Source organism: Lampetra planeri, chromosome 2, assembly GCF_965212315.1.
Source record: "Lampetra planeri chromosome 2, kcLamPlan1.2.h2, whole genome shotgun sequence".
Lineage (NCBI taxonomy): Eukaryota > Metazoa > Chordata > Hyperoartia > Petromyzontiformes > Petromyzontidae > Lampetra > Lampetra planeri.
In genome coordinates, this window is record NC_136108.1 from 35,777,420 (window position 1) to 35,803,939 (window position 26,520).

Below are 26,520 nucleotides of genomic sequence, written 5' to 3' on the forward strand. Positions count from 1 at the left end.
CTGTACAAAAGTGCCCCGACAATTTGTAAGCAAAGCAGGTGGGTCGCGTCGCCGCTGCCCCGTGGCATTGTGCTGCAATATCGCGTGCTGTGCTGTCGCGCTGTGTTCTCGTGCTCCCCCCTCCTCCCCTCCGTGCTTGTGCTGCGTTACATCCGCCTTCCCGCTGGCGCTTGCCCGCCGGCTTCTCGCTCACCCCCCCCCCCGCCCCCCCCCCCACCGTGTCTTCCGCTCGACCGCCGCTGCTATGTTCGAGCGAAGGAGGTGGAGCTGTCGAGCGAGGTCTGCGATGCCCCGCGCGTCAGCGGCGCCACCGTGGTGTCGATGAGCGAGGACGTTGGGAAGAGCTTGTACCAGCCGATCACCATGTTGGACAGGTCCAGCTCCTCCAGGACTATGCGCGCCGCCCCCATGAAGCTCTTGTGGTCCATGCGTCCGTAGTCGCCCCACACGATCACCTGCGTACGCATATACCCCCCGCGCCTTCGATTAGCACGGTTGACTACGTGCGGTGCGGAAGAGGTTCAACATACATACGTGCATAATGCCCGCAACTCAAGGGGCAGCCGTGGCGGTTAAAGGAACAGCCCTTAAATTGATTGTCGACGCCACTGCTGGCGGATGCGCATCACCTCGAGGGAATCATAGAGAGCCCCCTCTGGAAGGTTTTTGGATCTACTGGCCAGCCGTCTTGGGAGAGGTGGGTCTACCCACACTTTACCCCACCACACGTGGCCAGACAATAGACTACACTTGGTGTAGCCCGTTATACAGCTGGGTGGACAGCAGCGGGGGGTGGAGTTAAGGAACGTGCGCCATCGTTTCAACTGCTGCGCCCGGAGATCGAATCAAGCTCGTGACCTGTGAACTGCAAGTCCAGTGTGCTGACCCCTACACCGCGAGGGCGGCAGCGTCCTTGCGTGTACAGGGTACAAATTGTGTAACTTGGATATTTTGGGTCGTATCGACCCTCCACCACCTGACACGGCCAAACCAATTGTCAAGTGGTGCCCAAGCGTTCACCAACGTGCCAAATGTTATTATTTCAGCCCACCGGTCAGTTGAAAAACAATTCTCACAACAAAACGTAGCAAATGAGACACTCGACTCTATTTGCGACGTGGAAATGCGGCGACTGCTGCTGCTGCTGCCCTCTGCTGCTGCTGCCCTCTGCTGTTGCTGTGCTTTGGCGAGGAGCACTGACCTGTAGCACCTTCCCGCTGGGGCTCTGCTCGAACACCAGCGGCTGTTGGTAGAGCGGGTCCAGCGTCTTCCTCGCGATCTTCGTCTTCTTCTTGGCAATGACCGCACCGTTTTCCAGGAGGTAGACCTTGACGTAGGGAGCTCCACCACGCACACACACACACGAATCTTCAACGTGAACCCAAGGCCCAAGGCGGACTTTGGCCAGGTTAAAAAAAACCCACCAACGAGGAGAGATATACATTTTATATTTGAGACACTTCAAGATAGAAATGGAAATTTGGCTTTTTTCATAGCATCATTTTTATTTTTAACCTAGAGCACAGGCCCCCAAGGCCCAACATGTCTAACGGCAAGCAACAAAGTTGTACTAAATAAAGTTAACATGACCAAGGTTATCATGATCATAGTTTGGGAAAAAGAGACGACGGTAGGGATTTCCAAAGTGGGGCAGTGCGAGGGGAGAAGCAGAAAGAGAAGTGCTGTGACCTGCACTGTGGTGTTTGAACACAATAAATGATATATATGATACGTAACATTTATCCAGTTTATATTCACATATATAGCTGTTCTGTTGTGGTTCCCGATGATGCGCATATCGCACATTATTCACAGCGTTTTGAGGATGCAGCTGTATTTAGGTGCCGCATAAATCCACGCGATAATCATACGACAGCGTGAACGGGCAAGATTGTGATGAAATGGCCCAGACACCAGCGTTGGCGATGAAGAGAAGCGTTCGCAAACGTGTGACCCAGACACAGCGAGCGCAGAAGGCTGCTCGCATTCTAAACATCAGAGCGCATCTCACATGCAAAGCCTCTCCCAGGGTGGCAAATACAAAAGGCTCATCCACTTTGTCAAACCAATGTGTGACCATCTGTAGCAAGAGCCTATTATGCTGATAATAGCCACGATAGTACGCTATAGTGTACAATATACCGTGGATATGAGCACATTGCATGTTTACTTGCATAACTGTTGTTGGTTATAATTGTTATGTTTTGGGTCACAGATTAGTTGTGGCTTTGCAGGAGTTGTTGCATTTGGGTCAACTATTATGCAATAAACCTTTGGTCTACAAATACAGAATTGTAAAATAATCCAGGTTGTTGTTTAATACTTGCCTCTATATGACCGTAACATGTATATATATATACACAGTTTAATAAAAAATAAAAATCTGTTTTAGAATTTCGGGTAACATGTAATTTAATATCTTTGCCTGTGTTTAATTTTCCACTGAACTTTCAAAAAACAAATTTTGCAAGCTCAGTTTGGCGGTTCCACTCCATTAACCTCAGGTGGCGTGGCGGTCAGCGAGTGAGCGCGCTTCCTTTTACCTGGCAAAGTTTTAGACGAGGGTTTGGCAAACAGTCCCTTGGCCCGAATCACCTCCACTTCCAGCTGGCCTTTCTTGTCCACCATGCTGATTTGAATTTCTCCTGTTCGCGAGAAAGTGCACACAACTTGTTTAACCGACACATTTTTTTGTTTTTTACTTTTCCAATTGTGTCCCGATTGTACCATCGGCGTCGCAGGACGAGGTATCCATTCGCATCTCCAAACATTGGCCCTTTGGAGGTGGATATTAACCTCAGGAGAGCCTAGGAAAAGTTCTGACCACTTGCCACTGATGTTATCCGTGGCTGAGAATCGAACCTAAGTTGCTGCATTGATAGCACAGTGCACAAACCCCTGTACCACTGCTCCCCGTGTGTGTATACATAGATCACCGGTGTAGTCTTTAACACTGTTGGGTCAAGTGCTGTTAGCGAGCACCTATTAAGACCGGCACGGCCCATGGGAGGGAATGTGGCGAGCACCACGTCAAAGCGGCTTTTTCTCCCCAATACTGATGTTTACAAACTGTATCAGGTACTCATTTAAGGTTAAGTCGACCTAGGGGAGGACCATCCAGGTTCAGATATTCATCACCGATGTTGGGAATCCAACTTGGGTTTGCTGAGTTCGTAGTGAGGTGCGTGAACCACTGCGACACCGCTCCCCACATGTGCACACATGCACACGTGCACACGTGCACACACTTGTACACATGCTTTAGGAGTTAACTGCACCTAGCAAAGAAACCAGATGACAGGCATGAGAGCATCAAAGAAAATCTACTTCTTGGAATGGATACTCTTTTGCAGTTAATACCTATGAAATATACGGCCTTATTTTCAATGCACGAAAACGTAGTGCTTGGTTATTTGGCTACACTGTTGAAGATCAATGGGCCCAATTCATGAAGTTATTTTTGCCATAATTCTGCCTCCTTGTAGTATTAAATGAACACCTGGCGTGGTGTGCTTTGCAGGTAAGGGTTGGTGAATCATCATCAGTGACACAAATATCATCATCATCTTCACGAATTTAAGCAAGGATACGTAACCTTTGGCTTAGAGCCACATTTTTGCGCCTTGATGTAGGTCAGAGCACGCCTCTTACACGCTAACATGCGTGTTTGCCTTTAGAGATGGGTGGAGCCTGATTGGTTGGCTTGGTGCCGATGTCAGAGCCCATGGTGCCAATTCCTGTTGGCCCTCTCCCAACTACTGATGGGCTGTGACAGATGTTTTTTCGCGGTATAGGCCTCGTCCCATTCCACAACGTATAGCAGGTCTAAAAATGCTTCGTGAATTACGCATCACTGCTTTTGTGGGATTTCCAGATGATGTTGGAATTCTTCCACACTCGCAATTAGAATCTGGCCCAATATGGCTTCAGCTCTGCGGGTAATATTTCAATAAGACTATCGACACATGGCAATGTCAAATATTAAAGCGGCATAATCTAAATTTAGAGGGGGTGCTGGCAAAACGCGACAACCCACATTGAAAGACCAATCTACGTTTTGGGAAACACTTTCTGGCTTCGTTGGGCTACGTGACATTTTGATTCAAATGTGTGAAACCATCTCCCCTCACATGGCAATGGTGACCTTTTTAATTCACCTATTCCATCCACCGGATCCACCTACTCCCACCAACAACCAACTTTCAGGCCCCCCCTATAAGCTTTCGTGGACGATCACGAGCTTTTTTTGTCCTCTTGAAGCGCTGGGGCACAGACGCACCCATGGGCGGCGTGGCGAGGGTCTGTCGGCCCACGAGTTGAGCCGGTCCCAGACCGTCCAGGAAGTCTGTTATCTGTGCTCCGCCACCAAACATCAGGCCAGGGAACATTAAGCTGTGGAGAGTCAGAATGAGACACACACAACATAAAAGCGGGTAAGTTCGTGAAACGGACACTGAAACGAGGTACATTTTATTTGCGTGAAAACATCCGGTGAATTCTACCACGCGCAGAGTTTTTTTTTTGCAGCTGTGCTGTGCATCGGCAACTGGAAAACACTTAATATCCAGTAAAACTAGACCACACTCTCAAAGTCAGATTTCTGAAATGTCACGATATTTTCTTCCACTAAAGTGAAGCAGGAGAGAGATGGTGAGAATCTGACTTTCAGTATAAGCTACAAAAAAATCTTGATCTAAGCTTGCCTGAAATTCTAATCTCTGAGAATAACATCTAATTTTATGCGACGTTAATTTTGTAATCGCTGTAAAGGGTGACATTTATATGAATAGATTAGACATGTTTAGGCCTAAATAATCACTTTGATACTTTAATTAAATGTGTTGGCTGGGCGCAGTGGCGCATGCATGTGGTACCATAGGCAAGGGTTGGTGTCATATTCTTAGGTTTTTTCGGTAAAGTCACGTAGGTAAAACATCAAAATTATTTTTTTATTTTCATTAATTTTGATGTTTTACCTACGTGACTTTACCGAAAAAACCTAAGAAAATGATTCCTTGCAGTCACGAAAGCTTCAAATCTAGAATTAAGTTTTGGTGTATCACACACATTTGTGTAACCGCCAACCCACTGTGCTGTGGGGTAGCAAAGAAATGTCAACACAGCAATGGATTCTTGAATCCTTACGTGCCAAACACGAGTGGAACGGAGTGCGGAAGTTCAGAAGGGAGTGAGTGAGTGAGTGAATAAATGTGGGAGTCAGTGAGTGCAGGACGATGTGAATGTGTGCGTGAGGGAGTGAGTGTGGGAGTGCAGGAGCGAGTGAGTACGGAGGGCAGGAGTGAGCACGAGTGAGCGAGCGAGTGCGTGCCCGGCTGTCCCACGAGCTCGCCGTCTCACCTGCCCTCGGACATGCCGCTCGTGATGCTGTCGTCCGTGGACTCCTGGCGCGTGAGCTGGCTGCGCAGCGTCGTGGCCATGCCCGTCTCGGTGCTGCGCTTCACCGTGCTGCGCAGCTTGCGCCCGCTTGAGTCTAGAGAGACGCAGGGAGCACAGGCTCGCAGCGATCGGCGTTATACGGCCCCGGGCTCATCTTTACCGTCACCGTCGTCATCACCATCGCCGTACAGTCGCCTTCTCATTGACGGTGTCGATACGCAATGAGGGTTGTGACACCACGGGCCGTGTGGAATCGCAACGGCTTGGTGAGGCCTTCAGCCAGCAGTTGATCGATCGTTACTGATGATGATGATGCTCAAAATCATGACTCGCAGCATTAGGCATGTAGCTCATTGTTCCTCTGTAAATGATATACACTGTTAGACTTTGGGGCTGTGAATTGATTGAATAGTACATTTTTAACTGTTTTTTACCAGCCACATTCGTGTTTGCTTGACATTCTTTTCCAACTCGTTTGTATCGCTTGGTTAACTCCATTAACGTACGTGTAACATGAGCATAGAATCTGCATATAATATGGCTAAATCTTGACGCGTCCTCACACACAATCCAATGCTCATATCGTGCCCGTGTAGTGTGACAATGAATTTTAACCGATGAATCGATGCATCGCTACGTGCCTAACCACCATCGTCACCATCTGATAATCATCATGATGATCATAACCGTAAATCTCATTGTAAAATTAATGGCATCACAGCGATCGTCGACGACGTATCGAACATCACAAACGACATGGGACACATCTCCCTGAGTCGGCCCAGCTGTGTTGTATTTTTGAAACGCAGAGGGGGAGGTGGGGTGGCTGGGAGGGGGGTTAGGGGGCCGGTGTGCCTGTCAATAGAGCAGTCGAGACGGGAACTACCGGCGAACGACAGTTATGATCGGCAGGGCACACCATGTCGGAATCCAGATGCGTCAGTTTCCCTCCTCCGCCGCTGTTTGGAGTCGCGCTCTAAGCGGAGTGGCTGGCGAGCGCCACCGCAGTGGGACGTCACCGGCGGCCGCACCGAAGTGTCGCGGTGATCCGACACCGCCGACGCTGCCGAGCGGTCTCGGCTCGACGCCGCCGGCTAACGTGACCGCGTGCGACATTCGCAAAATTAAGATCGCGATTAATTAATCAAGATCGCCTGCTCGCATTGTGGCACGATGCCGTTTTATGATTACACAGCAGTTCAGCCTCTGTTGTGCGAAACTGCAGCGACTGAACGTTCATGCACAACGCTCTGCACGGTCAGATTAATGTGGAAGCAAAAGTCACAGGTTTATAAATATGTGGCGGGAGGAGAGGAGGGGGGAGAAATATCTTTGTAGCTAAGAACGGTTTGTACCGCTGCACATTTTCAATTTCATTTCCAATTTTTGAAAAACGCAGGATTTCTCAAACCTCAAAAACCCCCTTTGGCTGCAGGCTCCAGTGCAAGGCGATGTGTTTGTGCTAAATATATTTTTAAGTCGTTCTGCTGTCACAGGCATCGAGGGAACCTGGCACGGAGGAACCGTCTCTCGCTTTGTTTCCTGCTGACGCCAGGAATTTTTTTTTTCAAAAGCGATTCAGACAAGGGCTGAACAGCATTCATGTGACAACTGTCAGGAACGGAAAAAAAACGCATCAGAGCACGGCGCACGGAGAGCGAAGTGCGGCGTTGAGTTTTAGAGATGAAAGGGAGCGAAGAAGTTGAGGAAGCGACGGGAGGAAGCGGGCCTATTGGGTTCGGAACAGTACAGCGGAGATAGAGAATTAGCGGATATGAAGAGGGGAGAAAAAGCAATTATTTTGTTTGTGAAAGATACGGTCTTTCCGAAATGCTAATCCTCTTGCACCCACTGCCTTTTAAGTTCACTAACCCTCTCCATTGCAACACACTCACACCACACCTGGTGACAGCTAAACACTGGATTTCAGGAAGCCGACCAAGACGAGAGGGTATGTTCACGTCTTCTTCAGCCCTGCAGTGTTGGGGGGGGGGGGGCATGGTGCGGGGCTGGAGGGGGATGAGCTCCTCTGGCTGAAGAAATTATTCGTCAAGTCAAAAAATGTCGGTACGAAAATGAGTCCAATTAAGCGACGAATGTCGCAGCTTTTCGTCGTTAACACGGCGAGTGAAAGCCAGAACTTGTGTTCTGCTTCGCTTTTAACATATATTTAAAGTTTATATAACGCTGACTATGTCGTGCCCCCCCCCCCCCGCCCCTGAGTTATCCTATAACAAGGCACTGCCGTGACAAAGTCACGCGGCATTCGCATGGGACACTGGTGTCTACAATTGGGCAGTGGAGTGGACCCGCGCTACGGTTTCACTTGCACGCTCCCGTCCCTCCGGTCGCGCCTGGCCCGGCACGGCCTGGCCCGGCACGGCCTGGCCCGGCACGGCCTGGCCCGGCACGGCCTGGCCCGGCACGGCCTGGCCCGGCACGGCCTGGCCCGGCACGGCCTGGCCCGGCACGGCCTGGCCCGGCACGGCCTGGCCCGGCACGGCCTGGCCCGGCACGGCCGGGTGTGCTGGCACCCACCCACCTGTCTGTGTGATCTGCGAGGCGCTTCGGCTGCGCAGGCCCACCATGGCCACCATCTTGGAGCCCAGGTTAGGCCGCCGCTTTTTCCCGCCGGCTCCTCGCGCGCCCAGCGCCGTGTCCGACTGGCTGCCGTCGTTCTTGAGGGCGCACATGTCACCGCTCACGCTGGTGCTCTTCAGCACGCCGCGCGCCGCTGTGCCTGTTGGCGTGGCCGGCACCTGCCGGTGGTGCATCCGCGACGTGAACATGCTGCCAGTGGGGCGGGGAGGGGAGAGTGACAAGCGGCAAGTACGATTTATACGCATGGAGTTATGGAACTCTATAAATCGGTGGGTGGGAACATTTCTCCCTACTGAGGGCCAAGTCATACATTTTGAATACCATTGGCGGGACCACAAATGAAATTGACGCTCGCCCTAACGAATTAGAAGGCTGAGCAGTATAAACCTTTCTCCGGCAGTTCACAGTGGTCGCGGCAGCCATAGCAGTAGCCAGGGGGCACTTCTCGTCACATCTCCAGAGCGGTTTTCACTGTGTCCCCAAGGCGCTGGATGACGCTCGCCTGGCTGCTACTCGACTCCAGTGCAATGCTTCCTTCCGTTGCTCAAACAGCAGCAGCGTTCAATTCCCATTCATGGCCTTGAGCTAGTGGTGTAATATCCCAAGTTCCTATGGCGGGAGGCGAGTCTATCCATAAGACAATCAACAGCTGACGTCCCCACAAAACGGTACCCTTTTTAGCGACCCTTGAGAATGATTGGCTGAGTCAACCCCCGAATGGGATTCGAACTTGCAACCTTCCAATTGCGAGACACCTGCTTTACTGCTGCCACCTAGCTAGTTTTTTTGGGACAAAGTATCGTGTTCTTAATTGTTCATGCGATGTTGTAAACAGACGACGCTGGCAATGCAGACGCGTTGATTTAAAAGCCAGTTGTTTGGCTAATGAGTTTCACTGTTTAATTAAAATTGTGAGTAATTATCTCATTTCTCACGTAGTAGTTCTCAGGATATTTTGTTCTATTTACAGAAAATTCTCAACACTCAGTCCGTGTGTTTTTGTCAAGGAATGCATTTAGAAAATCGATTATTTAAATCATCGAATAGCTCAGCTCTACAATTATGCTAAAGTTATGAGCAAATTATGATTAATCAATGTTTTTACTTTCATTTCTAGCGAAGATCGCTTCTGCGAAGATCGCTTTCAGCAGAGGCTGCTGTGTGTGACCCCCATAATCAGTGTGTATCCTATTATTATTTTGCTTGTGTACCCAGGAAAGCCTCACCAAGTCTTACGACTCTTTTCCAATAAGGTCCTGTCAAATTTTCACAGTAGGGGGCCAATGTTGCTACGTGTAATCCCGCATGAGTTATTTGCAGATACATTTTTAAGCGTCTGGATGTTTGGCCAATACCAGTTAAATTGTATGTGTTCTTTTGTCATGATGGGAGGAAACCTGACAATCCGGAGGAAACCCATGCAGAACAGGGGGAGCGAGAGAACATACAAACTCCATGCACAAAGGGGCCCGAGTCGGGTATTGAACCCAGGTCCTTTTCTTTCCATGAGACACAAGCGTTGCCACTGCGCTACCACCCTGTCGTGGCTTGTTTTTGCGTTGTCTGAGCGTTGTGCCACTTAAGCGTTACAAGCAGAATGGGGCCCCGTTGGGAGGTGCTCACACTCAGCCTCATGACACACACGTACACACGACTGCTGTGTTGCAGAATCGGCTAAATATAGACACAGTTCCTGCCAGCACGTCGCATGCACTCAGCAGAAGAAAAAATATAGATCAGGATGGAGGCAGATCACAATGACGAACTGCGATCGTGTCGCACTCTGTGCCGCCATTCCTTCTTGGACCCTGCGATAATTATCCTGAATGCGCAGAACAATCAACATTGCAGTTTATCAATTCCCTGGAAATTTTAAATACTTCACTGCTAACTGAAGCATTAAATGAACATAATGTTCGTTTTATTGGCGGGAGGGAACTGGCACGGGAAATGTGTCCCTGTTGCAAGCAGGCCGTAAGCACCCTCCGTACATGATAGCGTGTTTAATTATTGTAATATTAATATTTGTTTGATGGGATCAGTCTTCATCGTCGATGAGCACCAATCATTCTGTCTTTAATTATGCCCGTAGTGTGATGGTTAGCACACTGGGCTTGCAATCCAGAGGTCGCCGGCGCGGCAGTTGACACAACAGACACGTTCCTTCAATGCCCCCCGACGTCTGTCCACCCAACAGTGTAAATTTATTCAGCAACGCTCAATCGGCAGGTTGGCTGGCTCGTGTTAGACGCAGGAATCGTACGAGTGTTCGGCTGGCTAGTTGATTACGGTTAGTGTACGAAGCAGGACTGGTGCTAACATTTTGCTGGCTACTGAGCTGGTGCCAGACCACTTGCCCGTCCAAAGACAAAGATCCCTCGTATATCCCACTCGCCCCTGCTCCCCATTGCACACACGCGCGCACGCGGTCGTCGTTTCTGTCGACGACGTCGCGCGCGCCGTCCCGCGTCCGCACCTCATGCGCTTGGCGCTACGCAGGCGCTCCGACTGCACCGACATGTAGCTGGTGCTGCTGATCCACGATCCGCTGCTGGTCGGGGACAGGCCGGACAGGTCGCTGGCCTCGCTGTCCGACGAGCGGCCCGACGCCACCTCCGTGCTGCGCAGGTACGGCGGGCGGCACTGCGCGTGGCGGGGGGCGGGGGGGGGGGCACACGCGAGCGACAAACGTCGCACCGCGCCAGCGTCCCCGGGTTAAGTGCGGCACTTGCTGAATTGCCTAGAGACATCGTTGATGATTTTAGGCCTAATTTTGTGACATCTGGTGACGTTTTGAGGTGTGCTCGGTAACCGTCCGCTTTAAAGAATTGGCAACACTGAGCAGAGCGCGGAACCTCAATAAGCAGTTGTGTGTTTGTGGGGGTGGCAGAGCTGGGATGGAATGAATGGCGGAGGAGTGGAAAGGAACATCTTGCAGTTTTTTCATCCATAATTATCCATAATGTAGAAATAAATTACGTGTCAATTCATAGATGGCTCTACCCAATCACCCAGTATATACTCGACATGATCTCATCACGGAAGCTAAGCAGAGATAGGCCTAGAGGTGTTTACATGGGCGAGCGCCATGCATACAACCTGGGGTTGCTGGCTGATGCGGCTCTGCACTCTACGCAGACAGCAGTGCAGCGACAAGCCACTGAACTGGACTTTGCCACAACATCTACGCTCCCCACTTTCACCAACCTGCAACGAGCAGCGGGGCAAAGCACGGTTCAAACCACCCTCAGCACCAACTTAGCATGGGAGAGGCCTTCATCCAGCAGGCGACTGACGGAGGGCTGAACATTATTGTTGATGGTCGAGTTTCCTCCCACTCGTATAAACTCGTGAATTTCCTAAAATATCTTAAAGTAATAACCCAACGTAGCAGGACCCTCTTTAAAAAGAGTCCTGGGACTCAGCAGGCCTTTCCTGGATAAATAACCGTAACTATTATTTATATTAGTAATACCTAATTGTTGTTAATATTAACAATACCTTCAAATCAAGATTAATACCTATTTGTTGGTAATATTAGCAATACCTCATTATTATTAATATTAACAATACCTAACTGTTATGAATATTAACAATACCTAATTGTTGTTAATATTAACAATACCTAATTGTTGGTAATATTAGCAATACCAAATTGTTGGCAATATTAGAAATACCTAATTATTATCGATATTAACAATACCTAACTGTTATGAATATTAGCAATACCTAATTGTTATGAATATTAACAATAACGAATTATTATTAATATTAGCAATACCTAATTGTTATGAATATTAGCAATACCTAATTGTTATGAATATTAACAATACCTAACTGTTATGAATATTAGCAATACCTAATTGTTATGAATATTAACAATAGCAGCAAAAGGCGCCCGAGTGTGGTTGTGGCGTGTGCAGCGCGTCACCTTCGAGTAGACCTCCCGCTCGAGGTCCCGGCCGGAGCACGCGATGGTGGCGCTCTTGCACTTGCTCATCTTGAGCTTCATCTGCCGCGCTCGCTCCTCCGCCTCCGGCGCGGCTGGGGGCACGACGACACGACGGCTCACGGCGGAAATGGGCGGCGGGGTGCACACTAGATGTGTCGTAAATCCTCGCAAATACCAGCGCAGTCAATCGACCGTGAGCTGTAATTAAACACAAAAATAATGTATTGTTCTTCTCTCTCTCTCTCTCTCCAAAAGAACGATCGAGTGGGCCGACGGTGGTAATTAAAGTTGTTGGCGGCGAGTCGTTATATCGCGGGATTATTGTCACACTGACGAGCAAAGCCAAGTGTCTCCTTTTGAAAAACAAATTGCTGGAAAAAAACCTCCGGCCTAATGATCCCTTTGACATCGTCGTCACGACACTTTCCCCCACATCCTTCACAACATCAACGCATTTAAGAAGTTAAGCAAGGATACTGATACCTATAACCATGGCAACAAAGTGAAAGGGGCTTGTCAGGTCTTCAAGTAAAACACGTTTGTATTTTTCGATTTAAAGCTTTCGTGACTGCAGGGATTCATCTTCTTGGTTCTTTCGGTAAAGTCACGTAGAATGGAAATAAAATAATTTTTATATTTTTTATTTTATTACTTCCATTCTACGTGACTTTACCGAAAGAACCAAGAAGATACGTGTGTATTACTGTGCACTTTGAGAAGACACAGTTTATTTCCAGATCATATGTAGTGGGGTAAAGTGTGAGTGCTTCCATCACTTCCAAGACCATCTGACCAGTGTGGAAGAGTAGGCCTAATACCCTCAAGAGTTGCTTCTAATCGAGGCCCTTCCGCTAGCGGCTGTGTGAGCAAACAAAGGCCTTTGCTTGTGAAGTTGATACATGGTTAACGACCACTTGGCAGGATGTCAACGGTGTCTGTCATTTCTGTCTATAGACTAGACAGCCCCCGCCACGAGAATGTGGAATTTCCATCACCGGTTTAGGGGTCGCCAATAGAGATGAGCACTCCTCGATGAGACACGTCTACTCCGACTTTCAACCTGCGATGTCACGGACACGTGGATGTGAATTACTAACCGAGGAAGTAGCCGGCTTCCCCTTGTCTCACAGACACTAAACTGCACTGAACCACAATGTTAGCGCTGCACATGGGAGGTGCAGCCACCTCCTGCGTCAGTGGGGAGTGGAGGAGTCACTGAGAGTGACTGCGTTGAAGAGCATCACCTTGTGTTATCTAGTACGAGTCTGTGGTGTAGGTTTGCACACGAGCCGACGCATCTCCGTGTGAGCGTATTAGTCTAGAGGTCTCTATGGAAGTCTTTGGGTCTGTATATCAGTCTAGAAGTCTCTATGCGAGTCTGTTTGTCTATGGCTGTCTGTGTGAGTCTTTGCGAGTCGCATTGCGACTGCAGCCTGAGACCGCAGGTCATTACTCACAACAGAGATCATAAAAACGGTTGGTAATGTATGGTGCGAAAGAAGTTCAACATACATACATCATTACCCCCACACACGCTTTTGCAGGGAGGTACAAATGGAATCCAACTCACGACCCCAGACGCCATCAAATGGCTTTCCGACTCTAAGCGTGGTTATAAACTCGGCGCGTTACTCTCCAAATGCCACGTGACAGAAGAAAAACTCTTCAGCTCTTTAAGGGTGAGTGTTTTGTCGGCAAAACGCGTTGAGCTCCGTCAACTCAACGTGGTGGTGGCGGTGGGGGAGGCCGTGCGTGGACTCACAGCGGTCCTTGGGGGGCGGCTGGGGCAGCTGCCGGCCCCGGCGTGAGGCGGCAGGAGGCGCCTCACTCGCCGCTGCCGCCGCTGCTGCCCGTGACGGGCTGGAGCGCAGTGCCGGCCTGTGGTTCAAGACATCAACAACGACATCATCACCACCAACACCACCATCATCAACCGCCCATGGTTCAAACCATTTTTATTTATTATTCTGTTAATTTTAAGCCTAGAAAGCCTCACTAAGAATCTTTTTTTTTTAAAGAGGGTCCTGCCAAGTTTTTTTTTACAGGAGGTGAATGTGGCAATGAGTAATCCCTACGGAGTAATTTGCTGATAATTTGTTAGGCATCGGGAAGTTTGGCCAATACCGGCTACATGGTGTGTGTGTGGGAGTAAACCGAAGAACCCGGAGGGAGCCCAATGCAGAACAGGGGGAGAGAACACAAACTGCACAGAGAGAACACAAACTGCACAGAGAGAACACAAACTGCGCAGAGAGAACATAAACTGCACGGAGAGAACACAAACTGCACAGAGAGAATACAAACTGCACAGAGAGAACACAAACTGCACAGAGAGAACACAAACTGCACAGAGAGAACACAAACTGCACAGAGAGAACACAAACTGCACAGAGAGAACACAAACTGCACAGAGAGAACGCAAACTGCACAGAGAGAACACAAACTGCACAGAGAGAACACAAACTGCACAGAGAGAACACAAACTGCACAGAGAGAACGCAAACTGCACAGAGAGAACACAAACTGCACGGAGAGAACACAAACTGCACAGAGAGAACACAAACTGCACGGAGAGAACACAAACTGCACAGAGAGAACGCAAACTGCACAGAGAGAATACAAACTGCACAGAGAGAACACAAACTGCACAGAGAGAACACAAACTGCACAGAGAGAATACAAACTGCACAGAGAGAACACAAACTGCACAGAGAGAACACAAACTGCACGGAGAGAACACAAACTGCACAGAGAGAACGCAAACTGCACAGAGAGAACACAAACTGCACGGAGAGAACACAAACTGCACGGAGAGAACACAAACTGCACAGAGAGAACGCAAACTGCACAGAGAGAACACAAACTGCACGGAGAGAACACAAACTGCACGGAGAGAACACAAACTGCACGGAGAGAACACAAACTGCACGGAGAGAACACAAACTGCACAGAGAGAACACAAACTGCACAGAGAGAACACAAACTGCACAGAGAGAACACAAACTGCACGGAGAGAACACAAACTGCACAGAGAGAACACAAACTGCACAGAGAGAACACAAACTGCACAGAGAGAACACAAACTGCACAGAGAGAACACAAACTGCACGGAGAGAACACAAACTGCACAGAGAGAACACAAACTGCACAGAGAGAACACAAACTGCACAGAGAGAACACAAACTGCACAGAGAGAACACAAACTGCACAGAGAGAACACAGACTGCACAGAGAGAATACAAACTGCACGGAGAGAACACAAACTGCACAGAGAGAACACAAACTGCACAGAGAGAACACAAACTGCACGGAGAGAACACAAACTGCACAGAGAGAACACAAACTGCACAGAGAGAACACAAACTGCACGGAGAGAACACAAACTGCACAGAGAGAACACAAACTGCACAGAGAGAACACAAACTGCACAGAGAGAACACAAACTGCACAGAGAGAACACAAACTGCACGGAGAGAACACAAACTGCACAGAGAGAATACAAACTGCACAGAGAGAACACAAACTGCACAGAGAGAATACAAACTGAGAGAACACAAACTGCACGGAGAGAATACAAACTGCACAGAGAGAACGCAAACTGCACAGAGAGAATACAAACTGCACAGAGAGAACACAAACTGCACGGAGAGAACACAAACTGCACGGAGAGAACACAAACTGCACAGAGAGAACACAAACTGCACAGAGAGAACGCAAACTGCACAGAGAGAACACAAACTGCACGGAGAGAACACAAACTGCACAGAGAGAACGCAAACTGCACAGAGAGAATACAAACTGCACAGAGAGAACACAAACTGCACAGAGAGAACACAAACTGCACAGAGAGAACACAAACTGCACAGAGAGAACACAAACTGCACAGAGAGAACACAAACTGCACGGAGAGAACACAAACTGCACGGAGAGAACACAAACTGCACGGAGAGAACACAAACTGCACAGAGAGAACACAAACTGCACAGAGAGAACACAAACTGCACGGAGAGAACACAAACTGCACAGAGAGAACACAAACTGCACAGAGAGAACACAAACTGCACAGAGAGAACGCAAACTGCACAGAGAGAACACAAACTGCACAGAGAGAACACAAACTGCACAGAGAGAACACAAACTGCACGGAGAGAACACAAACTGCACAGAGAGAACACAAACTGCACAGAGAGAACACAAACTGCACAGAGAGAACACCAACTGCACGGAGAGAACGCAAACTGCACAGAGAGAACACAAACTGCACGGAGAGAACACAAACTGCACAGAGAGAACACAAACTGCACGGAGAGAACACAAACTGCACAGAGAGAACGCAAACTGCACAGAGAGAACACAAACTGCACAGAGAGAATACAAACTGCACAGAGAGAACACAAACTGCACAGAGAGAACACAAACTCCACGGAGAGAACACAAACTGCACAGAGAGAACGCAAACTGCACAGAGAGAACACAAACTGCACAGAGAGAATACAAACTGCACAGAGAGAACACAAACTGCACAGAGAGAACACAAACTGCACGGAGAGAACACAAACTGCACAGAGAGAACGCAAACTGCACAGAGAGAACACAAACTGCACAGAGAGAACACAAACTGCACGGAGAGAACACAAACTGCACGGAGAGAACACAAACTGCACGGAGAGAACACAAACTGCACGGAGAGAACACAAACTGCACGGAGAGAACACAAACTGCACGGAGAGAACACAAACTGCACAGAGAGAACACAAACTGCACAGAGAGAACACAAACTGCACGGAGAGAACACAAACTGCACGGAGAGAACACAAACTGCACAGAGAGAACACAAACTGCACAGAGAGAACACAGACTGCACAGAGAGAACACAAACTGCACGGAGAGAACACAAACTGCACAGAGAGAACACAAACTGCACGGAGAGAACACAAACTGCACAGAGAGAACACAAACTGCACAGAGAGAACACAGACTGCACAGAGAGAATACAAACTGCACGGAGAGAACACAAACTGCACAGAGAGAACACAAACTGCACAGAGAGAACACAAACTGCACAGAGAGAACACAAACTGCACAGAGAGAACACAAACTGCACAGAGAGAACACAAACTGCACGGAGAGAACACAAACTGCACAGAGAGAACACAAACTGCACAGAGAGAACACAAACTGCACAGAGAGAACACAAACTGCACAGAGAGAACACAGACTGCACAGAGAGAACACAAACTGCACGGAGAGAACACAAACTGCACAGAGAGAACACAAACTGCACAGAGAGAACACAAACTGCACAGAGAGAACACAAACTGCACAGAGAGAACACAGACTGCACAGAGAGAATACAAACTGCACGGAGAGAACACAAACTGCACAGAGAGAACACAAACTGCACGGAGAGAACACAAACTGCACAGAGAGAACACAAACTGCACAGAGAGAACACAAACTGCACAGAGAGAACACAAACTGCACAGAGAGAACACAGACTGCACAGAGAGAATACAAACTGCACGGAGAGAACACAAACTGCACAGAGAGAACACAAACTGCACAGAGAGAACACAAACTGCACGGAGAGAACACAAACTGCACAGAGAGAACACAAACTGCACAGAGAGAACACAAACTGCACGGAGAGAACACAAACTGCACAGAGAGAACACAAACTGCACAGAGAGAATACAAACTGAGAGAACACAAACTGCACGGAGAGAATACAAACTGCACAGAGAGAACACAAACTGCACAGAGAGAATACAAACTGAGAGAACACAAACTGCACGGAGAGAATACAAACTGCACAGAGAGAACGCAAACTGCACAGAGAGAATACAAACTGCACAGAGAGAACACAAACTGCACGGAGAGAACACAAACTGCACGGAGAGAACACAAACTGCACAGAGAGAACACAAACTGCACAGAGAGAACGCAAACTGCACAGAGAGAACACAAACTGCACGGAGAGAACACAAACTGCACAGAGAGAACGCAAACTGCACAGAGAGAATACAAACTGCACAGAGAGAACACAAACTGCACAGAGAGAACACAAACTGCACAGAGAGAACACAAACTGCACAGAGAGAACACAAACTGCACAGAGAGAACACAAACTGCACGGAGAGAACACAAACTGCACGGAGAGAACACAAACTGCACGGAGAGAACACAAACTGCACAGAGAGAACACAAACTGCACAGAGAGAACGCAAACTGCACAGAGAGAACACAAACTGCACGGAGAGAACACAAACTGCACAGAGAGAACACAAACTGCACAGAGAGAACACAAACTGCACAGAGAGAACACAAACTGCACAGAGAGAACACAAACTGCACAGAGAGAACACAAACTGCACAGAGAGAACACAAACTGCACAGAGAGAACACAAACTGCACGGAGAGAACACAAACTGCACAGAGAGAACACAAACTGCACAGAGAGAACACAAACTGCACAGAGAGAACACAAACTGCACGGAGAGAACACAAACTGCACGGAGAGAACACAAACTGCACGGAGAGAACACAAACTGCACAGAGAGAACACAAACTGCACAGAGAGAACGCAAACTGCACGGAGAGAACACAAACTGCACAGAGAGAACACAAACTGCACAGAGAGAACACAAACTGCACAGAGAGAACACAAACTGCACGGAGAGAACACAAACTGCACAGAGAGAACACAAACTGCACAGAGAGAACACAAACTGCACGGAGAGAACACAAACTGCACAGAGAGAACACAAACTGCACAGAGAGGACACAAACTGCACAGAGAGAACACAAACTGCACAGAGAGAACACAAACTGCACAGAGAGAACACAAACTGCACAGAGAGAACACAAACTGCACAGAGAGAACACAAACTGCACGGAGAGAACACAAACTGCACGGAGAGAACACAAACTGCACGGAGAGAACACAAACTGCACAGAGAGAACACAGACTGCACAGAGAGAATACAAACTGCACGGAGAGAACACAAACTGCACAGAGAGAACACAAACTGCACGGAGAGAACACAAACTGCACAGAGAGAACACAAACTGCACAGAGAGAACACAAACTGCACGGAGAGAACGCAAACTGCACAGAGAGAATACAAACTGCACAGAGAGAACACAAACTGCACGGAGAGAACACAAACTGCACAGAGAGAACACAAACTGCACAGAGAGAACACAAACTGCACAGAGAGAACACAAACTGCACAGAGAGAACACAAACTGCACAGAGAGAACACAAACTGCACAGAGAGAACACAGACTGCACAGAGAGAACACAAACTGCACAGAGAGAACACAAACTGCACACAGAGAACACAAACTGCACAGAGAGAACACAAACTGCACGGAGAGCGGCGTGAATCGGGAATCAAACCCAACCGGGGGCCACACGATTGAATTCGCTCCTAAATGACAAATAGCAATATTAATGTCTAAGCTAATTTTATTGTCTTAGATGTTATTATTCATTGCCACGTTCAACATTATAAACTCAAAAATAAGGAAGATGTAATGTTCTTTGGTATAAAACGCGTTCTTCACTTCTCAGTATTTTCCGCCCGGAAGGCTTCGTCGCTAGATTTGTTATTTGTGCTGCAACTTTCGTTTTTATATTCACAGTTTTTTTTGACGATCCGTGAAAATGAACATCTGTAACGACGGCACGAGAAGATTCATTCAAATGTCGCCCGCGTACCGTAAATACAAGAACGAATGTGCAGCAAGAGGTTTTAAACCACTCTCTTGGCCCTCGCGAAAAAAATTAGATTAACAACAGTGCCCAATAACCTTGTCGTACATTCTGATGGACTAATGTTTAAGGAATGATAATGACGGTGAATGGGAGGGGAGGGGTACAGGCTTGTCAACTCAGCGGTGACAAGCCTTTATCAGGATCGTACAAGGAAATGGGATGCAGAGACTAGTGGAGCCTGAGCGACAGAAGAAAAGATGAATAACTTTAATTTTATTTTCTCCAAGGATGTCAGTTCCCCCGTGTGTTATTTTTTTCATGATCCATTAATAATAGTTGGCATGTGCCGTATGATGGCGGGTTATTTGTTTATTTACTTACCGTTAGGGTGTGAAGAAATACAATTACGTGCGAGCTGCTGCGTTAATAAACTAAGAACAGTTGACAGCACTTTGTCAATCAGCTGCTGGACGAAGGCCTCTTCACGCCGTGTCAGTCAGGGGGGGGGGGGGGGCGGGATGCCACTTTTTGTTTTCATCTCAAACTTTACTAATTGTCTGTGTCGGGATGGGGGCGGGTTGGGTTTAACGACACATTTCTATTGACCCAATCTAACCCAAAAAACCTTTATTATGCTTAAAAATACTGTCTGCGTTTCATGGTCATGGATGTGGCGGCTTGAATCACTGCACCATGAGCTCAGACACCCGAGTTCGATTCCCGATCGTGGCTAAAGTCAATGGTAAGGCAAGTCGGAACCAGTCTTGGGGCATCCCTTCACCACCATGCACTGCTCCAGCGGGGTGAAGTATGGTTAAACAGTCTCCATGACCATGAAGAGCGCTTCATCCAATAAATATGGAAAATTATTAATTAAATATTGGACTTTATTCATTTTGTCATTCTGATGAGGTTTTTAAAATACTCAAACTATTGCACGTCTCATCATCAATATCATCATCAGCCATGGTCGATCCACCGCTGGATGAAGGCCACCCCCACCTCCCACAATGCTGCGCGGTAACAACCTACACGTTTAGTCTCCGTTCATTTTAAAATAAATAAACTCCATGTTATATATATATACGTATGTGTATATACATACATACATATGTGTATATATATATATACACTTACTGGAACGTACTCTCGCTGGACAGAAATAACCACAACAGTTCTATGAGTTAAAACGTTGAATCAGTTAAATTTTCTAATAATCCATTGGCATTTAACACTTGGGTTAATTCTCCAGAGTTTACCCAGAAGTGGCTGCATTGTAAACCCATATGCGCTGAGCGCTGAAATTGAATCATACACGCCATGTCCACTGCAGCGCCTGCACAAGCCGGTAATGTGCTTTATTCATTATTCAGTAATCTGACTCGATTATCTGCAAATGTCCCTTTTGCAGCTGTGGGGACATAACCTAATGAAAACACAACGGAGGCAATATCCTCCCACGGAATCGCGGCCGCGTCGAGCGGCGCTCTCATTTAGCGCCGCATTATTTTTAGTGCGCGGATTAAATATTTAAAATTATTCCGCCCGCCGCAGTTTCCGCGACGTACAACAACAACAAAAAAACAACACCGAGGCCGATGTTACTTCGCCGGGAGCCGCGGAGGGCGTGATGTTATTGCCCAAGCAGTGCTGACGCCCGCGAAGCTTCGTACCGAGCACGGCCGCGCGAGCACTTGGCAGCCAACGCGGCAAGGAACGCGCCCGCCTTGAAATCCCACGGGAAGGTTAAGTTTTCTCAAGGGTGGCCACTATCGCGGCGTCATTCATCATCCATTAGCTCGCCGCCGCCAGAGACGCCCGGCGGTGCTCTCGGCAGCGCTCGCTGCCAACACCGAGGAGGCCCTTCTGGGAAATTGGGGGAACGTGCAGCCTCGAGAAGACGAAGATGAGAACAATATTGCGGTCTTCGCTCGTGCTCATTATTCAGCGGTAAAGCTTCGTGCTTCGTGCCTATACGTTGTTGCAGAATAACCTAACCGACGCAAATTTGCACGGCGGTGTTATTACCGTTTTATGAATAATATATGCGTGCGTGTAGTGTACAGTGCGCATATCTGTGTATGTGTGTCTTTGTTTTTGGAGTTACCGGTCAATGTTTTTGGGTATAGAAGGTTGCAAAAGGTCATCCTGAGAATCATCTCAGGATGCAGACGCTGCCATCCTTTCATGTGATTTTGGTCTTACCCCTCTTGCCTACAGCGACCAAGCCGAGAGTAACAGTAATTGAGGTAAAGGTGCAGCCCTGCAATTGCTCATGCCATGGCTTGCGGAAGAGCCTCCAATGCAACAAGCTCTCGAGAGCCCCTCCTCCAGAGTGTTTGTGGACACTCTTCCGTGTTGGCCAGACGGACTTATACTTGACCCCCATCACACGGGCCCTCTCGATTGACTGTGGCTTGAGAGAACCGACACATGGTTCAAATTGAGGAGAACCAAGTTATAACCGAACCAGTTAAGTGGACATGCCACACTGAACTACTCCCAACAGCTTTCATAGATAAAGTACTTCACAGGTGTGGAGTGTGTTCCGTGTCGAGCTGGCGACATTGACCGAGTTCGTTTCCAATGACGGAGGCGTCGCCGTGCGTGACCTCGACGCTCACAGGACCCTCGGCCTCGCCACTCAGCCCACCGCGGGACCGCCCTTGGGCACAGAGAGCAGCGACTGGCAAGGTGAGGCCTACCGTCATCAAGGTAGATCCTGCGTCTCGTCTAATTTGCCTGCTGGATCGACTGCCCCCAGACCTGGCTGCTGAAGGTACGATGGTGTCGGTGTCAGGGATTGTGTGCAATTTTTACACAAACGATGATGTGTCACGGTACTTCTATAATCTATATGCATGATTCTAGATTTGAAGCTTTCGTGACTGCAAGGATTCATATTCTTAGGTTTTTTCGGTAAAGTCACGTAGGTAAAAAAATAATGACGGTTCCACCTGAAGACTGAAGCTTGTGTTCCCTCCGAAACGTCGTGATTTTTATTTATTTTTATTTTACTTTTATTAATTTAATTTTTTTACCTACGGGACTTTACCGAAAAAACCTAACTATATGCATGACTTGTATGCTGGAATGGACGTCTTACGGTCACTTATATCTCTCTGTCTTACATATCAAGCGCTTGCCTGCAGTTGCGAGGCTAGACCTTTTTGGGGAAGAAAACCTCTTCCACAGAGTTCACAGGTCACAGCAGAAAGGTGATCGCTGTTGGCCGGTGACGTTGCCCTCCCTTTGGATTTGGAATTTCTCCGAACTTACGCACGGGACATACACAAGCGAACACACACACACACACAGGTGATCTCTGCCACTGGGTGCTACCTGTTCCTCTCGACGGGGTAGGACGGCCCCTCGCCCGCCCTTTGCCGGTCCCCACGGGGGGCGGCTCTCTCCAGGCGCGAAGGCGAGCGCGAGCGTCGATTGGGGATCACCTGGTCGAGGCTCCTGTGTCAGAACGGCAGAGGCATCAGGTCAGCTGGTGGTGGTTGCACTCGAGCTAAACGTTTATGTTAGCCAAACGCGACTTGACTCTCCACTGTGGGATAACCCCCTAACTCGAGACCCATCGTTGACCAGGGGACAGTGAAGTGGTCCCTAGGGGCTTTGAACCAGGGCCGAATGTCTCAGTCGCCGTTAAACTGGAGAACGCATGTGGCTCATGGCCGCAGTCATCCTGATTGGTATACTGGATGTAAGGGTAAAGGCGAGGCCCTGGATTGTCTGGCTCTTGCCACTGCTGGCAGAAGAGCCCTCGCTACAGGGAACTCTAGGGATGCCCTCGAGAGCATGTGGCGTACTCTTCCATGCTGGCCAGACGTCTTGAAATAATTGGCAGCACTCACACTTAACCCTACCAAACGCAACTTGCCGATCGACTAACCGCGGTGTACCCATTACGCTTCTGGACGGACAGTGGAAGGGGGACTTAGGAATCTCGTACCTTTGTTTCAACTGCCCCCCAGGAGATGCAGTGTGCTACCCATTATACCGTGGCAGCATCTGTGTGCCAGGTACGGACATACTATTCCAGGCCACTGAGCCGGACAGACTCCGCCTAAATGAAGCCCTGATGCGGGGCTGGTCCCACACACAGCTCGGCATCTCCAGAGGTGCAGACACCCTGCGGAAGCTACCGGTGTGCACGGTAACCGCGTGTGTGCTCCGTCAATGTGTGCATGGTGTGTGTGCTGTGTGAATGTGTGCATGGTGTGTGTGATGTGTGAATGTGTGCATGATGTGTGTGATGTGTGAATGTGTGCATGGTGTGTGTGATGTGTGAATGTGTGTATGGTGTGTGTGCTGTGTGAATTTGTGCATGGTGTGTGTGCTGTGTGAATGTGTGCATGGTGTGTGTGCTGTGTGAATGTATGCATGGTGTGTGTGCTGTGTGAATGTGTGCATGGTGTGTGTGATGTGTGAATGTGTGCATGGTGTGTGTGATGTGTGAATGTGTGCATGGTGTGTGTGCTGTGTGAATGTGTGCATGGTGTGTGTGATGTGTGAATGTGTGCACGGTGTGTGTGCTGTGTGAATGTGTGCATGGTGTGTGTGCTGTGTGAATGTGTGCATGGTGTGTGTGCTGTGTGAATGTGTGCTTGGTGTGTGTGCTGTGTGAATGTGTGCTTGGTATGTGTGCTGCGTGTACGTGTGCATGGTGTGTGTGCTGTGTGAATGTGTGCACGGTGTGTGTGCTGTGTGAATGTGTGCATGGTGTGTGTGCTGTGTGAATGTGTGCATGGTGTGTGTGCTGCGTGAACGTGTGTGTTAACCATGTGTGTGATGTGTGAATGTGCATATTAACCGCGTGTGTGCTGTGTGCATGTGTGTATGTTAACCGCGTGTGCGCTGTGCGGTGACTGCGTGTATGTGGCTGCCCATGTGAATGTGAGCGGTTCACCAGGGGCGCCACAATTGTGGGGGTGCCTCTCCCCCCCCCCACAACCCCCCTCCCCGTGCGAGCGTTGCCCCCACCTCTGCTGCTGGATGCCGGGCGAGCGCGATGGCGGAGCGCCGCCGCCCCCCCCCCTCGGAGCGGTGCGGCGACATGGAGCGTGAGCGGTGGTGCGGCGCCGTGGGGGGCTCCGGGTGGAGGCCCCCGCCCCCGCTCGGCCCCCCCCGTCCTTCCTTGCCGCCGTGCCGGCACTCCGCGCCCCCCCCTCCTGGCGCGGCACCGGACGCGAGCGTCGGTCATTTACAGGTCACGGTGACGGTCGTCGTCGTCAGCCACGATGAACAAAGCCGTCGTAGGCACGAGGTACGAGCGCACGCACGCACGGCCCTGTGACCGCTATAATCATCAGCAGCAGCAATGATCAATCCACCGCTGGATGAGGGCCCTCCCAATTGCCTCGTGGGTCAAGGAGGTTGTTGAACCATCCTTCACCATGCTGGTCAGTCAGTGCCAGTTGGTAAAAGTGGGGCATAGATGTAGGAGCATATGAGGCACAGTACAAAAACGGATATAAGCTGGAATGTCCTGTGTTGGCCACACGTGGCAGCTGATGACACCTATTATGCATGGTGGACACTCATCCACGTGCTATTCCGGCTCAAACACGTTTATCTTCGAAGGTATGAGACTGGAGGATATTTAAGTTTGATTTGAGGAGCCGCTTTGGACTAAAGGATGTTCTTTTACCCTGATTGGGCACTCCAAGTGCCGTTTTATGCCCTTTCTCAGAGGTGCTGTTGGCAGGAATCTGATAAAATTCAACCCCCTTTCAAAGTCAGTCGCCGCTATTTGCAAGTTCCGCAGGAACATTTTTCTTTTTTACAGTCGTAATGCAACACAGCTTGAAATAACACGTTACTTCCCATTCGTACACGTGTTTCACCCGGAGAGTTCGTTATTTATAACGCTTTGGCAGGATTGAATCAGAGAGGCAGTGTGTAATACCAATTGATTAATTCGAGACAATCTTTTTCAAATTTGCCGACTTTGGACCATTACTCTGGCACACAATGGCAAAGGGGAAACTCGATGTGGGGATCTACATGGCTCCTTGCACCGGGGCGAAAACTAAACTATTTAAACTTTTTTTATCATACCAGGTAAGGCCCACTCAGCTATATGGCTCTTTTTCAGAAGCGACCTGGCCATAAATAATAGCTCAACTACGTGGTTTATCACGTGGACATTTATAGCAGCCTCATACTCTAAACGCACGTTGATTCTAAATATGGAGGGAAAAACCCGACGACCTATAGTAATATCCATGCGACCACGTGGAGTACAGTATATACAAACTCCAAACATACAGGCGTGAGAGTCGGGATCGAACCCACGACCTCCTGTATACCAGGCGAGGTAGTTAACATCTCGCCACAATGGCGCAAATTACATGATAGGCTCTTTGACGTGCACTGTGATGAAACGTTACATTCTTGTACGGTCCAAATAACCCGCAGTAATAACTAGGGAGGCCTGCCCAATTTGAACAGCGAGCCAGAATCTGAATATTTACACCGGAGGAACAGATGATCTATACAACTCTTCTTCAAAGATATCCAGTTGGGGCAGGTCAGAACGTTGCACAAAATAAACAAGACAACAACACGATAGCAGTCCAAATTATAGGCGCGGTAAACAAACCACTTGCGTACAAAAAGCGGCGAACGCGCGATCGCCGCAGCTGTGGGGGCATTTAATTGGAGTGAGCCGTCACTCGCGGGAAGCTCTGCCTTCATTGTGCTCACTCCCAAGGGCCATGGCCCACGTTGCTGGGTCCTGTGATGGATCGGTTTCTATTGCAAAAACGTAAAGGTGCAGCGCTGCAGTTGCTTGCTCACGAAACTGCTGGGTGGGAGGGCTTCCAAAAGACGGAGCTCT

At 48.9% G+C, this 26,520-nt stretch overlaps 1 protein-coding gene across 1 annotated transcript in view; it reads right to left on the bottom strand.

Annotated features, from left to right (window-relative positions):
- Positions 1-229: 229 nt before the first annotated feature.
- LOC144732864 (regulating synaptic membrane exocytosis protein 2-like) overlaps positions 230-26,520 on the bottom strand; it is a 77,851-nt gene continuing 51,560 nt past the window's right edge. Inside the window, 12 exon segments of the mRNA XM_078614516.1 lie at positions 230-455; positions 1,202-1,341; positions 2,544-2,645; positions 4,280-4,392; positions 5,359-5,491; positions 7,940-8,187; positions 10,475-10,641; positions 11,930-12,042; positions 13,713-13,828; positions 23,013-23,135; positions 24,663-24,712; positions 24,714-24,850. Coding sequence (XP_078470642.1) covers positions 243-455; positions 1,202-1,341; positions 2,544-2,645; positions 4,280-4,392; positions 5,359-5,491; positions 7,940-8,187; positions 10,475-10,641; positions 11,930-12,042; positions 13,713-13,828; positions 23,013-23,135; positions 24,663-24,712; positions 24,714-24,850 — 1,655 coding nt within the window. The 3' untranslated portion in view covers positions 230-242.